Raw genomic sequence first — 18541 nt, forward strand, 5'->3', positions numbered from 1 at the left:
ATATATATATATCAACATGAGAATTAATTATATAATGCTAATTAAAATATTTTTTATTTCAATCACTATTATTACACTTGTTAAACATCATTGTTACTAAATAATCAAACAACAATTTTGTTTTTTGAATTCCTCCGCACTTCCGGTGCGCGGTCTATTTCACTAAAATCATTTTTTGGCGCTCGCGTTCCTTCTTCCGGTTTTCACGAAGGTGTCGTATAATTGTGCAAAATGGTAAGATGTCAAATCTATTATTTTTAATAAAATCGTTTGAATCTATTTAAAAAATTATTAAAAGTATATCATGTTATAATGTTTTTACAATTTTTTGTACATGTATTATCTTAGAATTTTATATTTTTCAGTAAAATTGTGATGTGAGGTTATATAGTGAAATTGCTCCCTTTTTATTCTGAATGTTGTGATATTTTATCTAAATAGTGCAAAAATCAAAATTTGTTTTTTTTCTTTTTTTTTATTTAAAAGAAATGTAACTTCCATTTATATTAAAGTTTATTAATTTATGATTATTAATGTGTAATGTTATAATAATTAACAGTATCAAATTATATTGTGATAAGTGCTTTTAAAAAGTTTTCATGTCAAAAAGAAATTTTTTTATATATATACTGATTATTGTTTAATTAAATTGGTTTGGTTTCTGCTATTAGGCTAAACGTACAAAGAAGGTTGGAATCACAGGGAAATATGGTACCCGATATGGAGCCTCTCTCAGGAAAATGGTTAAAAAAATGGAAATAACACAGCACAGTAAATATACTTGTACCTTCTGTGGCAAGGTTAGTACATATATTATCCACATATATATTGTTTGTACTTCATTATAATATTAATCAACTTCTGTTTAAATTCTATTTCTATAGGATGCTATGAAACGCAGTGTTGTTGGAATCTGGTCATGCAAACGATGCAAAAGAACAGTCGCAGGTGGTGCGTGGGTATATTCTACAACTGCTGCTGCATCGACTAGATCGGCAGTTCGAAGATTAAGGGAAGTTAAAGAGCAGTAAATGTATATAATAAATACTTTAAAGTACATTTTGTACATCTATTTTTTATTTCATCTCCTGACTCATAAATTTATATTGTCATAGATTTAACTTTACGAGTATAATTGACTTATGAATTACCACCCTATACATTGAAGTTACAGGTTGTATCTTTGTCTTAACATTAAAAAAGATAACAAATAACAGTAACTGTTCAAAGTATACAATAAGTTACAAAATGTCCAGAGCCATTCGATAATAAAAGTAAAGTCTAGTTTATTCAAAGCATCATTATAATCCAGTTATATTTCATTGCCCTCAGTAAATGTGACTTTACTTCAAATTTGAGATAAATAGTTCTGAAGAAGTACGACTCTATGTATACACCACTAAATACTCGTAATATTCTATCTTTGAGGCACATTGGACTCAAAAATTCAGGGTATCGACACACCTAATAATTTTTATGTATGTACATTCAGAGTATAAATTATACAATGAACTATATTTTAACAATATAAGTATTAATTGATTTATATAAAAGAATATACATTGTAGTTAGAATGTAAAAAATCTGTACAGTGCAGATGCATATAACAAATAATTTATTTGTTAAAAGCTGGCAAATTAGTCATATTCTATACACGTTTCATTTCACAGGTAAGTAGCACATGAGGATACGTATACCTTTTTTTAAGGCATTATTATATAGAATTATTTATAATTTTGTGATTTTTATCAAAATTAAATTGAAGGTGTATGTTTCTTACAAATGTAACTAATTGTGTGTATATATATATATGTATATACACATATATATATATATATATGTGTATATATATATATATATATATTTTGAAAAGATTTCATAGATTTATGTTGATTAGAAAATTAGCAACTTTTAAACATCTAGAAATGAATATTGATCCACTTATTAAGAATCTTTTTTACTATTGCCCAATGATTTATACTTTTATAAAGTATATGAGGCCATGTAACATCGGTAAATGCTTTTTTTTTTTCATGCAACTCGTTACATACAATATAAGTACACTAGATTACTTCAAAATGGCTTGTTGTAAATTAAGTATAATTTACAGTTCACAAGTATAGAATAATATCGATATATATATATATATATATATATATATATATATATATATATATGTATTATATATAACTTAATGGAACATGTGTAGATTGCTTTATTGTCTTTAAATTTGCATCTTCTGACTTTCAGCATATTATAAACAAAAATTCGTCAAGATGGAATAAGAGTAAATAAATAACACTCTTTAAGATATTAAAACATTGGAAGTTTGTTTCACTGGGTTCTTCTATGTAATGGACATTACTATAATTAAGCTTAACATTTGTAAATATATATATGTACACATATATATATATATATTTTTTTTTTATATATATGTATATATACATATATATATGTTTATATATATGTCAAAAACATTAAAAAATACAGAAAACAAGACGATCAAAGATTTCTATTTGATCAATGTAGTGGTGAATGCGTAATGAAGCAATTATGTTATTTAAGACAAAGGTATTTGTACTTCATTTTCTGTGCAAACATTAAGAAGTGTATTAGAGAAAATAAACTTAGGATTGCAATATATGGAATGACATGACATGGAAATACTATCACTTCGTTTTCTTTTTTGTTTCTTTTTGTTTTCTTTTTACATCAATAAACATATTTTACTGAATCTGAATAGTTTAACTGTAAATTTTAGTTAGACTCTCTCTTTCAAATATATAAAATCAATCTAAATCCTGTACAAAAATAAACATTGCTGTTTTAAAAGTCTAATTACATGTACATATATAGGCTATAAATGATAAATTATTGTTGTACCATCACCATAATATTTTTTTTTTCAGATTAAATATATAAATGTTAATAATGTATTACTCTTTAATACTAATGTTGCATTATGTATTAAAGTTTTACTATGGTACACAACTTGTTCTAAATATCGTAAATGGGTGTGTTGAGAATGTAAGAAAAATTGTATTACTCACGTGTTACTAACTGTAGATATAGGAAGTACAGAGATTATTTTACATGGGCACGAAAAAAGTAATTGTCTCAACTATAACGAATATTGCAATTTCTTTTGAAAAATTTATATCAAAGGGAAGGGCGCCAGAATCTGAAAGACATCTATTTACTCCTATCCAATGGTGTAACATTTTTTTGTTCAACTGCGATATTAGCAATAATAAACTATGCTTAAGCAAAATGTAATATCTATGAAGAATAGTTATTTATTCTATTACAATAAAAATATGAAGTCTTTATTAATAAAATGCGGAAGACATATATCATAAATTTAAATGAATATGTAAGATATATAACAAGATTGTAACAAACAACAGCCGGTAATCTTTCATATTTAACTAAAATCTCGTAAATGTAATCTCATTATGCTTTAGTGAATAAGATTAATAGAAATCTTTGCTTTTATTGAAACAAAAGCATAACAACTTAATTACGAATGAAATGCAAGGAACTGTCAGAAGTATCGGTATAAAAAGATTCAGTGCTCTTCCCTAACAAATAATGGATTGTACGATACAAGTTCTCTATAATTAGTATAACCAGTAGTGTCACCATGAATTTCACTTTCATACTAACAACACTCACACAATCATAGTTGTGACACTTACAAATTTAGCATATCCTTATATATTTTTTTTTTCTTCACACATATAGATTAATATCTTTCAAACGTCCGCCATTGCACACACCCCAAATTATCAAATACGTCTCTCTTTCTTTTTACGTTAACAAGTATTTATTTATAACAGTGGTCTCTGATATGCTTTCTCTGTTACTGCTTACTAAAGAGTTCATTCTCTTATTCTTTTTTTTTTTTCTTTTTCCTTTTTTAGTATCACTCTTGCACGTTCTCACACAGTCAGAAATTTACTTCTTTTATTCTCATACATTAATCAAGGCATACCATAAGAAATGGCAGTAACTAAACACCATGGTCTTAGTAAAGTCTAATTAATATTTATCTTAAGAAATAAATGAATTATTCAACTCGCGAGCCGTTTGTTCTTATTATGAAATTCACATGAAGCTACTTTCTTTCCCAATGTCTATTTCATTGATATATTAATTCAATGAATCGACAAAACATAATACAGCGATTATGTTTCTATCAGTCATAATACTTATCATTCTGCCGCGATATTATCTTATGGTCAGTTCCTTGATTATAATCTATTAAATATATTAACAAATATTGTATAGAGGTCTGCACTTAAGCTCAATGTATATTAGCTAGCTTGCCATTTGAATTTACTTTGCATAATCCATTTTTGTCCAGCATTATGTGGATCGCATTGTGCAAGAACAGGCTGCGAGGCATCTCCTGAACGTGGTTTTGACAGACAATGGCCTGTATTTGTGTGCCTAATCATCTTTGTCTACAATGTTCATAGTTAAGCAATTGCAATAAATTATTAATATTAAAGAAAATATATTTTATAAAGAATTTTATCTTTTATACCTCTTCATTGTAGACCCATGCTTGATTACCACCCATCCCATGGCAACGAACAATTTTAACTGGACCTTGTGGGCTGGCTGCATCAAGGCACATATCATCCGACATTATCTGTTGTCGTTTCGTATAAGCAAACACCTACATTTTATGATATTTTGTCAATATAAGTACAAATTATAACAAATAAATTATTTTCATAATTAAAACATTCTAAACATACCTGATTACCACCTAGTCCATGACAATAGCTAATGCCAACAACTTCTCCTGTTCTTCTACCCATGGTATCCAAACAGGTATGCGTATCAACATTTTTAACATCACCAAGATAATAATAATCTAGCGGCATTGGTGATTCAGGATAAATATTTTCTAGATACCACCTGAAGCTCTTGCATTTAAGACGTTCTCTTAGTTTTATTCGTTCTGATACATTTCCAACGACTACATTTCTTGCACCTGCAAAGTTTTATTTTTGATAAAGGATAACTGCATTATATTTTACTATCAAAATGTGAATATATATTAGTAGAAAATAAGGTAATAAATTATTTCAGGATATGTGCTAAATAAAGAAATTGCAATGTGTGATATATTAATATTTGCCCATGAGAATGACCATAGTATATACCATGAGCATCATATCAAGGCACGAACAAATAATTAGATATTTGAAAGTGAAAAGAATTTCGTGATATGGCTCTTATTTATTCGTGTGAAAACTCGTACACTGTAAAAATATTATGTGCGATAGTGATAACGTGATTTTAGTAACAAAGAAAATTTTATTATAGCTTTTTTTTTTTTTTTTTTTTTTTTAGAGAACTATATCAATTATGTTTAAGCAATACCCTCTCGCTGCTGAAATTGAAATACTGATTAAAAATCCTACAATTAAATAGAGCCCTAAGATGGACATAAACGGGTATCTGACAGAAATAAGCAATATTCCAAAACCATAAAGTAATTGTGTTAGTTGCAAAAACATGCTAATCACCCAAAAGAAGAGATACATGCAAAATAAAGAAATCAAAAGTATATATAAAGTATAGATATATAGGGTACAAGAATTGTCTTTCTTTTTCTTTCTTTCTTTTTTTTTTTTTTTTTTTTTTTTTTTTTTTTTCTTTTTTTTTGAGACATTGGTGTTAGTGCTACCTGGATTAATGTTGTAATAGAAGTACTTCCATTGGTCCAACCAGACCTCTGCGAGGCGCGCATTGTTGTGGTTCACTATCTTGCTGGTACCACCAGGGAAGGTATACGGAGTTGACTTACGGAATACATGTCCAACGTGTGAGCATGTTGCAATTTCCAATGTCCCACCACACATCCATATCTAACCAACTCAGTTGTGTTAGTGTGTTAGCAAATACAATAAAATTACATAATAAAAAGAAAATCAGAAGATACATTATGCATGTTATCAAATTCTCGACCTCGTTCTCTCCCGTGGATTCCTATAATATAGCTAAACAAATATCAAAGGCAAGCAATATTTTATGTTAGTTGGCTGGATGGATGAGTGGTTAAGGCTACTTTTCACACATATTAGAATATCAAATAAATCAATACATTATCAAAAATGTAAAGCATAATTATTTGTAACTATTGTAGTTTCCCCTATGTTCACATAACATGTCAAACAAGAAACATTTTTAACATTATACCAAGTAATTATGAAATCACTTCATCTACTTTCTATGTTTAAGTTTATAAGCAATAAATAGACTAAAATTCTTACACCTTTGTAATGCAGCTATTTAAATGTATGATATAGATGAAAAAATATCACACAACAAATGTGCAGGATGTAAAAAACCATTCCAAAGTTTTAATAATATCATACTTTAAATATTCTTTTCAACAGTAGTTTAGAACGCTAAAAATCCAAAAAAAAAAAAAAGAAAAAAAAAACAAAAAAAAAAACAAAAAACAAAACAAAAAAATAAAGAAAGAAAAACAATAATCACTAACAAAATAATGTAGCTAACAATAATTTATATCAGATACCCGTTATACATATTATTATCTTATTTTCACATGACTTTGTTTAATATCTTCTTTACATATATGACATGGTTTTTCTGTCAAAGTGAGTTATAAAACAATTTGCGCTTTGAAGCATACTGTCTGCTTATTATTTCCAGCATACATGCATTAAATTTTGCAGTAGTTGTCATTAGTAAAACTTAATTGTATTATTCGAATCATATCGAATATTGATTAATGCGAATAGATATAACTATGCATTTATTTATCTAACCTGGGTTCATGGCATAGTAAAAATCTCTCCACTCATCCATCCAGACTTCGGCAACCCTGGCCGCATTGTGTAGAACTATCTTGCTGACACCACCAGGAAACGTATAAGGGCTCTTGTCGCGGAATACATGTCCCACGTGTGAACATGGACTGATTTCTAATGTTCCACCACATTGCCATACCTATAAGGTACTTATGATTTAAAAATAGAAATACAAGTGAAAATTTCATACGACCATAATGATTACCAATTGGTATTTCTCTGTTTCTGAGGATGAAACTGTTAATCATAATAAGCAAATGTGTCTAACAAGATAAATAAGAAAGCGTTAGAAAAGAAACTATAGAATGAAATCATTTATGGAATTATTAAGTCAGAAAGATAAACGTTGAATTTTCTTATCTTGTAAACAGCCAGTGTGTTAGTAAAAAAAATTCACAAATTAAAAAAATACATTATAATGCACAAGGTATAATGTGTTAAAAACAAAGTTTTATATGGATTATCGATTACTTTAACTCGTAATGCGTAAAAACTCACTCGGAAACTCATTTCAAGATTTTCACCACCCCATATGTCCATTCCTTCGTCATACGCACCAAGTTCATAGAAATAGTCTTTATCTATAGAAAACAAACCCCCTGCCATTGTTGGCGTACGTAGAGGAGCTGTTCTATCCCCATTTCTTCTATCCATTTCTCTTTGTGCGACTCTGTACCTTATTAATTGGAGTTTCTCCATTAGAAAATTTATATATATAAAATCGTTTCTACGTTTAATGAGAAATTTAATCAATAAGAAAATAGAATAACAATAATGCTATACCATCGAAAGTTTAATTTCCAATTGAAACCACCCCAAGTCATATCACTAGCAGGTATATATTCAAACGTATCATCGCTAATTACATCGATGATCGGACATACAACGATTGTCCTATCGTCTGCTATCCTTGAAAGCAATGGTTCCAACCATCCTTCCGTACATTCACAATGTGCATCCAAAAATGTTATAACTTGTCCTTTTACGTGTTTCGCTCCTAATAGTCTAGCTCTTATAAGACCAGATCTTGTCTCTGTGCGATAGACGTACGTTGGTACGGGTAAAGTTTTAACATATTCTTCTAAATCCTTTTTTAAATGATCTGCAATTGAAAGAGTCATGTGTTAAAATTATTATATCATCTTGTAAATTATTGGAATAGGAAGCGCTTAGAAAAAAAAAAAGAAAAAAAAGAAAAAAAATAGAAGAAAAAGAAGAAGAAGAAGATGAAGAAGAGAGAAGAACGTAACACAGACCTCGTTCACTAGCGTCATCAACGAGAATAATCTCTTTTAACAACGATCTAGGTGATCTATTGATAACGGACCAAACGGTACGTAACAAAGTGCTCCAAGCCTCGTTATGAAAGACGATAACGATACTAGTGTCCGGAAGATACTTGTTGTACTTTTTCGTTTTACAACCGTCGAGTCTAATGTCTTTTAAAGAACGATGTAAAGAAATCATGTCACTAGCCATTAGATTAAATTGATTCAATTTAAATAACTCTTGTTGTTTAGTTTCGAGTTCAGGAGCGATATGTACAGCTGCTCCCATTTCACCTGGACTACCCTTATTTTCTCTAACGACTTTCGACGGTCTCCATAAATGTAATTCCGATTGCTTATACTTTCTTTTATTATATAATTGTAGATCGACAATTTCTCTTTTCATTGCTTGAGGATGTGGCTGATTTTCTTCCGTTGGTGTTTGCTTGCTCGTATCGGAACAACCCCATCCGGATCCTCCGATACAATCCGAATAGAACATAAGTACCATCACGTCTACCAGAAACCATACCAAAGACGTTAGAAGAATCACTTGACACGTGTGAATGCGAATCTTGGAGCGAAACATTTTCCCTCAAATCCTGGCCCTCTTAATCCCGAGTGCATCACCTAATTTTCCTTATTTCTCGCTTTCGAAAAAACGAACGTTCTTTCGACCTTATTTTCTTATCCGAAGATTATTATATTTACCAATCAATCAACCAATCAATCAATCAGTCGGTAGAATCCAAATAAAATTTCCAAATAATTTTACATGATTCTATTACAGTCTTCTTCCGCTTCTCCTGAAACAAAGAGATATTCACATTCATTTATTATAATTTTTCATTTTTTTTTCTTACTTTTTTTTTTTTTTTAGGAAATACAGCTTTATTTTAAACGAATTAAATTTAAACTACGTTGCTTTCACATGCCAGAAAATATATTCCCTCCGTTTTGGTTAGCAACAACGTATCTCTCCTTTCCTCTTTCTCTCTCTCTCTCTCTCTCTCTCTCTCTCTCTCTCTCTCTCTCTCTTTGGTAATTGTTAAAAAGCGAAAGGGAATACTGTGTGCGGGATGCGTTTCGTAGGTACGCAGGAAATTGATCCGTGCAAAGGCAAATCTCTCTCTCTCTCTCTCTCTCTCTCTCTCTCTCTCTCTCTCTCTCTCTCTCTCTCTCTCTCTCTCTCTCTCTCTCTCTCTCTCTCTCTCTCTTTCTCTCTCTGTCTCCCTCTCTCTCAATCTCTCGGTCTTTCGCTCAACTAATGAGACCGTTCACTCTCTGGGAAATTATATTGTGGTGAGGAAACGGCCGAGCAACCGATGATATTAATTAATTAGAGAACCATTAAATAATGTATTTTCTAGGTAACAGCGAATTCAATAACGATATTCGCAGAACAGCTGCTGTTAAATATCGTATGTATGTATATATATATATATATATGTGTAGTGTATAATGTAGTAAATATATACATATACAGCTGTGTATATTATTCTATTTTTAAAATTAAGTTCATAGGTATTTTTAATGAAGTCTTGGATTAATCTATTTGAAGCTATATAGTACATATGGATTATCAAATTAATACTGAATTAATAGAGAACATGATTTGACAGCAGATTTGATTTTTCTGTCGTTATCATTCTGGTTGACATGACTATAATATGACAACATTTATTCTTTTATTATTTCTAATTGAATATTCACAAAGTTCAAAGGACATTGTTCATTTTAACATTATTCATTTTTTGATTCAAATAAAATCTACTTTACAAGCCATATCATTCACTCTATTTTTCGTTCTTGAGATCAACATCAGATCATTTTCATTCTGTTCGCAAGATAAATTGTTTTGAATAAATGTATTCAAAACAATTGCTTTTCTTTTTCTTCCTTTCGTTATCTTCTCTAGAAAAAGTATGTACGAGGACACGTAGGAGATCATATAAGTCAAACAGGATCTTCATTGGCGAAGGTTATTGTGTCCCACATACGTAAAGTTGTATTGAAACTGAAAGTATATGAGAGAGCCTTTCACATATAATATATACATTATTAAAAAATAAGAATATAAATATTTATACATTCTTAGATCAATACAATATGATGAATGTAAATTATTGTGAAATAATAATAATAATAATAAGAATAATAATAAATTTATATTTTTATTAACGTTTAAAACTATTTCAAAAGTTGCATAATAATTTTAAGTTTTTGTAATAGATCATTTTTCTTTAGAATTAGAAAATAGAAGAAAGTTCTTTACTCTTTCTATCTAAATATGTTAAATTATTGAGTTCGCATATAAATTACATTACTAAAGTTATAAAGATAAATGTGTATACATATCTTTTTAGATCAATATTGTGTAAATTATGTATAAAGAATAAAAAGTGTTTCAAAGTATTTTAAAGATTGCCTAATGCTTTCAGATTTTAAGATGGATCATTTTAGAGTTAAAAGACACTCTCCTTTTAAAATATTTTAATTATTATGTATAAATTATAATAAAGATAAATATATAAATATATATTTTTAGATCAATTTCATTTCAAAATTATGGAGAAAGAAAGAAAATATAATATGTTTTAATCGGTGTGTCAAAAATTGCTTGATGCTTTTAAATTTTAAGATGGGTTCGTTGTTGGATTAAAGAACTTTCTTTTTCTTTTTTTTTCTTTTTTTAAATATATAAATAATTAAGGTGCACAAGAATATTCCTGACGATGACATTTCTGTCATAAAATTTATTCATGCAATAAAAGAGGTAATAATTTATGACACATCGATTGCTCGACCGTGGCTCGATTTTATTGAATTCTTTCTATCTTAAGTGAGATAAAATCGCATATTGGAATGGAACGGGGTTGAACAATTAATGAATAAGAAATGATCAAATATATATTTTTTTTCAAACTAATAATGTAGGCTGAACATAAATGATACCTAAATATTTTGAAAAATCAATTATTCCTTTTTCCAGACAATTTTGATTAACTTTTTTTTTTTTTCTTCAAATTAAGTCAAACTATAAGCCTAAGAAATCTCGAGGAAAAAAAGAGTAATTGGTTTTCAAAATCCCTTGGGTATTAAATATATTTATGAACCTACTTTCTTGGCATTTTTTTTTTTTATTCTTTTTTGTTGCGTGTTCTCTCAATGCGAAAGAAGAGGATACATATTTTCGAGTGTAATTTGTATGCGTCTGGTTCTAATGAGCTAAAACTAGGTCTACTTTCGCCAAAGTATATGCGGACACATTTCTCATTGTTCTCGTTAGTCTTCTTGTAGTATTATCTTTTCGACATTTGACTGGTACTGTTATACTAGTACTGGAAAATTATTCCAGAATAGTGCTTCTCTCGACGATACTGCGATACAATAAAGATCGCAGTATCATACGGATACCGTTATTACGCGCGCCGTTTTATACGGGTCACAAACCGGCACATACTTTTCCACATTGTTGAGAATGAATTTAGCGTGAGACACACGTTTCTGTTTACCCGATCGAAGTTCGTTAAAAAAGAAAAAAAAAGAGACCAAAAAAAAAAAAAAAAAAAAAAAAAAAAGACCAATATTGTCGATCCCACTATAAGCCAATTATTTTCTTTCCACAACAAAATTACACGTATAACGTAAAAGTTACAGTATTTTTTGTATTATGTAAAAAAAATTGTTAGGCTTGTAGTTTCATAATCTAAAAAAAATAAAAATAAATAATAAGAAAAAGAGTAATTGACTTTTAACTATCACTCGGAAACTTTTAGCGCTAACTTGTGTAATTATAAATATCTAGTGCAGGTATAAATTTTGCTTTAAAAAAAAAAAAAAAAAAAAAAAAAAAAAAAAAAAAAAAAAAAAAAAAAAAAAAAAAAAAAAAAAAAAAAAGAAAAAAAGAAAAAAAAAACTTATATTAATTTTATGGCACGATATATATTGAGTTATCGAGAGGTTAACTTTTTTTTTTTTTTTTTTTTTTTTTTTTTTTTTTTTTTTTTTTATTTTTTTTTACTTTACATTGAACTTATCTGAATATTAAAAATAGTATTGTTTAATAAATCAAATATAATGTAAAATCCATAAAAAAAAAAAAAAAAAAAAAAAAAAAAAAAAAAAAAAAAAAAAAAAAAAAAAAAAAAAGAATGAAAATACAATAGAAAAGTTATAGGTCGTATAGGTTTTACTGTAAAAAAAGAAACAAAGAAAACAAATTAAAAAAAAATTGATGAGTTTTATTGTTAGTAAAAATATATGAAAATACGAATAATATAGAAATGGAATGGACTGTATGGAGTTTAATAGCATAACGAAACGTCATGCATGGCTAATTTTTCTTCCCATCAGCAGAGCTATAGCGCTGATGATGAAATACTATCTTTCATTCCCTATCTTTTTTCAGTTCCTTATTGGCCATTTTTCTTTTTCTTTTTATCTTTTCTTTCTTTCTTTCTTTCTTTTTTTTTTTTTTCAGTTCTTTCATTTTATTTCTTTATATTGTATAACAGAATTTAACCAGCTCAGCGAAATATTGCAGTTATAACAAAAGAAGAAATTCTCTCTCTCTCTCTCTCTTTCTCTCTCTCTCTCTTTCCGTATCGAAATATCTACGAATAAAAAAGTTTATTACTATTTTTCGAAAAGATTTCTCGATTATTAACAAGCGAAATGCAATTCAATCCAAACCGAATGCAGCTTTATAATATGCAAGTGAATTTCAAAAGGATCAACGTTGTATTGCATCGAATTCAAATAAGTCGCGCAATCGTTATTTTCTGAATCCCACTCTTTCATTATAAATTATTATTTAATTTTAAATAAATAAATATATAAATATATATATATATATATATATATATATATATAAAATGTATGATTTCAATGTTATATGGTATTAAGTAGTATTAATTCTTATCAATCTGTTAAGTACCTTCATTACATATTTACAATAGATTTGCTTATCTTTGTTTTTTTAATTCTATTATCTGGCGTTAGAATTCGAATATAAATTTAATATAAATCGATCGATTCTTTTACTTTGATAATTTAATCTCCTATATTACATCAGTTCTATATATTTTATATCGATTATGTGGAATTTTTTTGGTAATTTTAAACAACAATTATTCCCTTTTTACGACAATTTTTGGTAATTTTATTTACGAATTGTAAAACTAAGAGTTTAATTTACTAAACTAAGCCTGAAAAAAAGTTTAGAGAAAGAGTAATTGAATTTAAAGATCGGCCAGAAACTTTTCGTTAATCCTATATTAACAACTAAAAATATTAACTCTAAAAATTGTGAGACAAATTAAATGAAATATAAGAAAGAAAATAAAAAGTGGATGCACTTAAAGTCGGTCATACAACGTTAGCTTTATCTATTACATTCGCACGATGAAATTTGAAAAACAATATAATGATAATTTTAACGCCAGGAAATGATTATCTTTAAGAAAATAAGAATTGCTTTTGTTTCGTGAAAATGTAAAACGTAACGATAGAGTCCCTACGTATTTCTTTTCTTTATGTCCATCTCCCATAAGTAGAAAGAAATTATTACTCGAAAAAGATAAAAGCCTCATAATCGTCCGATATGCATACGTCAAACTACACTACTGTATTGTATATAAAAGAAACATTAATGACTCTGTTTAATGAGAGCATCGAGACTTCGCACGTTTCGTTTATTATTCTGGATTATCTCGATAATTTTATGTCCTTTTGTTTGCTCTGTAAATTTATAAACATTTGTTATTTCTGACCATAATTTTAATTACGTAATAAAGGTATTTCAAAGAGATTAATAATGTTTGATACTCTATAATGCAATATAACTTTGAAATCACATACTTCAAATATAAATTTATATCAATATATATATCAACAAATATTAATATATATATATATATAAAGATTTGTAAAGTTTCATTTTATATTCTCCCCTAAAAAATTAATTATCATTTTATATTTCAAATTATTTCTCATAGTTCCCAAGTATAAGTTATACTTTATGATTATACTTAGTATACTAATATTAATATAATATTATAACTTTGATATTATATTGTCTTAGCATAGACAATACAAAATTAGATTACAGAGGATTAATGGGTTCAATTATATATATATATAATATACTTATATTATACAATATATATTCATCATTATAATATATATATATTATAGGATAATATAAATAATATATAAATTTAACGTTATATCATTTTTGTCTATGTGTCAAATAAAATTGATTTATAAAAAATTAAATGCTATGAACAATATACATATATATATTTTCTTAAAACAATAAAATGAACAATGAAAAGTCTAAAGATGAAAATAAATTATACGTGTTCTCTATAAAACTATTATTTTTACTTAAATGATTCATTTTAAGTTATTGCCAAAAAAGAAGTCATATCAATATGATTTATATGCCATTCTCGTTGAGATTGTATGGTTTATCACACGAATTGATAATTTTCGACGCGTTTACATGATACTAATCGGATTGGAATCCGACGATCGACACTTGGGACGTGTCACGAATAACGAATCACTGTATCGAACGGTATCTCGATAACACCATACGCGACATACCAATTGACAACCGCAATTGATAAAAACAAAAAAAAGAACTATATAATTATTAATAATAATAATATAATAATAAAGAATAATAATAATGATACGATAACGATGATTAAAAATTAACTATTCCTTTTTACGCGGGAGATGATGAATGATATGAGATTCATTCATTAAGAAAGTTAGAATAAAATAAATTCTAAGTGGATCAAACCGAACCTGTGAATAATTCGAGCGCATCGACCGCTAAAAGAAACTTTTTCCCTTCTTTCTTTCTCTCCATACGAAGAACTACCGTCAGGTGAACGTTCATTAATCTTCTTTATTTTCACTTGATAATAATTCCTTTCATTATTCTAAAAAAAAAAAAAAAAAAAAAATATATATATATATATATATATATATAACTACTCTTCTAACTATACGCGTATAGAATTGAAATCAAGGTTGCGTTCGAGGAGATGCTTTCGTAACCTTCCCTCTGAGAAGACGATGATCGTATGTGTGTACCTGAAATCTCTTTACGCCGCGTCACCGTTAAAACTAACACACGTAACGTGCTAAAAAGAACTAACATAAGTACACGAGGCGGAGAGAGAGAGACAGAAAGAAAGAGAGAGAGAGAGAGAAAGAGAGAGAGAGAAAGAGAGAGAGAGAGAGAGAGAGAGAGAGAGAGAGTATGCATACGTGTAAATACAGGACAGTCTATACATAAATCACATGGTTTGAATTTTCTAAGAACAAATGTTTAATAAAAGAAATTAAATTGTATATATGCGTATATAATATATGTACCTTTATTTTCCGAAAGAGACGAATGTCCTTGGCACCCACGTTCTTTTTTTTTTTTTGTTTCTTTTTTTTCTTTTTCTTTTTCTTTTTTCTTTACAGGATCAACGTTGAACAGGAGAAGAAAAATCGAGGAATACGAAGAAGATGTACATATACACGTTAGGATACATCTATGTTGGTATTTATTTCTTGAAGGCACGCGAGAGCGTCGTTCCGTTGCGTTGACGACACTTACTTACGTACGCGTGTACGTGATTGTTCCTCCTTGATGATTTCGAAGAAACAAGGAACATGAAAAGACAGATTGAAGATCGGATGAAATCACGAACGAATGAATCTATGTACGTACGTACGTACGTACGTACGAATGAACGAAAGAAAGAAAGATAATCGCGAATGAGCCGCCGCCTGTTTCGGATCGAAAGAACGTTCTGATTGATTCAGATTGGAGGTGGTTGAAGAAGGTGGCGGTGCTCGAATCAAACGGAACGGCGACTTACGGAAGACGCACGATTCGATAACGACAATGACGATAATCACGATCACGACGATCACGATCACAACAATGACGACGACGCGACAAAATCTAAGAATTCACGCACTCACTCGCGCACGTCAAAATTAACGTCACGCCGATTACAGAAGACCGCCGGCGTACAGTCTACTTCTCTTGTACAGTCTCTCTCTCTTTTCTCTCTCTCTTTCTCTCTCTCTCTCTCTCTCTCTTTCTATTCCTATCTATCTCACTTCTACCGAGAAACGTGAGAATTCGATCGTCACAACCATCTCACCCCCATTGTCCATCACCGGCGAACTTCACACTGCGTTGCGACGACTACTCGTATACTACCCTCTGATTGGTCGCGATCTTAACGAATCGTAGACGGTCGCGCTTGAGGATAACGCGACGACCAATTATAACATTCCTTATCCAACATTATTTTCTTATATTTTCATACATTATTATTTCACGATTTAATTTTATTTTCTTAGATCAAATAAAAGTATCTTTGATTGCTGCAGTTGTGAAACAATTGTATTATTTAATTAATATCAATGAGATACGATGCAACGAATTGAAACGTTCATTAACGAATATACATTGAAAATCCAAGAATGATTGATAATTATTCGTTTATTATTTTACGATTTAATTTTTTCTTAAATTATATAAAAGTATCTTTGACTGTTGTTTGGCATTAAATAATTATATAATTCAATATTCCTCTATGATTTCGTAGAGCGAAACAAAATGTCAAAAGTCAAAAATGTTTAATCATTCGTTTATGATCCTGAGGCAAATGTTTTTTTAGAATAGATCACGTTTAATTATTATGTTCAATTAAATCATTTAGAACAATGTAATAATCCGATTTCTTCCAATGATTTAACGCGGTGTTTATTACGTCACTTTTAACGTCCAATCACAGACGTCGGTGAAGTCGTGATTCGCGAATCACACCGTCGTAGACCAATTATCTTCCGTCTTCATCTGTTCCTAAGGCAAATATTGAAAAGTATCAACAACGGTAATATATAGGTGGCGACATCTGTTCTCCAATAGAAACTACGATTAGTTGGAAGTGGTACGAGCGGCAAAGTCGAAAGATAATACGCATTATTATTTCTACATAATTTCTTGTGATATTTTGATATATATTTGTTGTATTAAATTACTTGTTTACAAATATTATCTTGCGTAAGTATTGTTGAAACGTAATATCATGTTTTTAATATCACAAATGTTCAGACATCGTTATTAAAGATTCTCGAATTTGAGTCGCTTGAAAATTATTGAAAAGATGGCGACGTATCGTTAATGAATTTGTTTTCTAATAAAAATATAAAATTTTTTTATTTATTTTCTTATACGGTGCTAATTAATTCATCAAATTGGTAGTGTTGATTAAATCGTACTAAATTAGAATAGTTATCTTTTATCTTGACAATCGTTTATCCTTGTAGGTGATTGGGATCGTGAATGATCTAGAAAAAAATAGTTACAAATTATATGAAAAATTGTTCGAAGAAAAGAACACCGAATAAAAAAAGAAAGAAGAAGAGAGAATATAATCAGGCAAGTACATGCATGTTTGATTATCTTTGTTCAAAAATAATTTTAAAATAATTGAAACGATATTAAAAAATAGACGGTAGAAAATGGTGCAGAAATGTGCATGTGCACTTTTATTTATTATTACGTAGGACGCAACCCCTACGTTTAGGTTAGAAATGACGTTAGTTCTTGCATAAGAAGAAGAATAATATTGATCGATATTAATAATGATATATATTAATTATGATCGTTATTAATTATATGTATTGATGTCATATGCATTACAAATAGACGGATATGTGTCATTATGTATGTCTGTATGTATGTGGGTACAGGTAGATACATATATGTATATATATGCATATATATATATATACTTTATTGGTCCAGCTGTGTAACTACATAGAACTATTTATAAAACTTTACAAAATGCTTCGTGTATCGTAACAGGAGACCTTGCAAGCTTTTATTTACAAGGTTATGAAATAATGAATTGTTTCTAAATCGATTTACGTCAAACTACGATATATACATATATGTGTGTGTATATATATATATGTATATATATATATATATCGCACGATATATCGATTTCGTTTCGTAGTTATCGATGTTGTTAAAGATGAAAATTTATTTATTTTCTAAATCTATGTTGTGATTGTACAAGTTAGAGAAGATTTTTTCTTTTTATTTATTTATATACGATTCGATAGAGACGATTTTTGAGATCATAATGTGTATTTAGTTATAATGTTGATTAATGTGTTTCGAGTTAATTAGAATCTTTTTCATTGAATCAAGCGAGCTGAAATTATAATGAAATAAGCAGATTCACTATTTATATAATTGATTACTAATTATGGATGTTGATATTGTGTTTTGCTTTTTTCTTTTTTTTTTTTTTTTATATATATATTTATGTATATATATATATATATTTATGTATATATATATATATTTATGTATGT

At 28.6% G+C, this 18541-nt stretch overlaps 2 protein-coding genes across 3 annotated transcripts; one reads left to right on the forward strand and one right to left on the reverse strand.

The window, feature by feature from the left end:
• Positions 1–80: 80 nt before the first annotated feature.
• LOC124956818 (60S ribosomal protein L37a) lies at positions 81–1066 on the forward strand. The gene is made up of 3 exons (XM_047513114.1): positions 81–234; positions 672–800; positions 885–1066. The coding sequence occupies exons 1-3, from the start codon at positions 232–234 to the stop codon at positions 1029–1031; spliced, it is 279 nt and encodes a 92-aa protein (XP_047369070.1). The 5' UTR covers positions 81–231; the 3' UTR covers positions 1032–1066.
• LOC124956815 (polypeptide N-acetylgalactosaminyltransferase 5) lies at positions 1056–16339 on the reverse strand. Of its 2 annotated transcripts, none has more exons than XM_047513106.1 (8): positions 15521–16339; positions 8114–8931; positions 7641–7959; positions 7356–7533; positions 5708–5888; positions 4770–5008; positions 4553–4687; positions 1056–4469 (listed from the first exon to the last, which is right to left on the reverse strand). In XM_047513106.1, exons 2-8 carry the CDS (start codon positions 8712–8714, stop codon positions 4320–4322), a joined length of 1803 nt encoding a protein of 600 aa, XP_047369062.1. In that variant the 5' UTR covers positions 8715–8931; positions 15521–16339; the 3' UTR covers positions 1056–4319. The 2 variants fall into 2 exon arrangements, with proteins under 2 accessions (XP_047369062.1, XP_047369060.1); XM_047513104.1 differs by lacking the exon at positions 5708–5888 and adding an exon at positions 6816–6996 and having other exon boundaries at positions 15521–16337.
• Positions 16340–18541: the final 2202 nt, after the last annotated feature.

The sequence above is a fragment of the Vespa velutina genome, chromosome 23 (assembly GCF_912470025.1).
Source record: "Vespa velutina chromosome 23, iVesVel2.1, whole genome shotgun sequence".
In the NCBI taxonomy this organism is placed as follows: domain Eukaryota; kingdom Metazoa; phylum Arthropoda; class Insecta; order Hymenoptera; family Vespidae; genus Vespa; species Vespa velutina.

What these genes read in the sequence shown, in the direction of transcription:
- LOC124956815 (XM_047513106.1), bottom strand. Translation starts at nt 8,714, where the DNA reads ATGTTTCGCTCCAAGATTCGCATTCACACGTGTCAAGTGATTCTTCTA. An exon ending in ATCTTGAAATGAGTTTCCGA is followed by an intron (nt 5,889 to 7,355) that starts GTGAGTTTTTAC and finishes TGAGTTGGTTAG; the next exon opens with ATATGGATGTGTGGTGGGAC. An exon ending in CTATTACAACATTAATCCAG is followed by an intron (nt 5,009 to 5,707) that starts GTAGCACTAACA and finishes AAAACTTTGCAG; the next exon opens with GTGCAAGAAATGTAGTCGTT.
- LOC124956818 (XM_047513114.1), top strand. An exon ending in CTTGTACCTTCTGTGGCAAG is followed by an intron (nt 801 to 884) that starts GTTAGTACATAT and finishes CTATTTCTATAG; the next exon opens with GATGCTATGAAACGCAGTGT.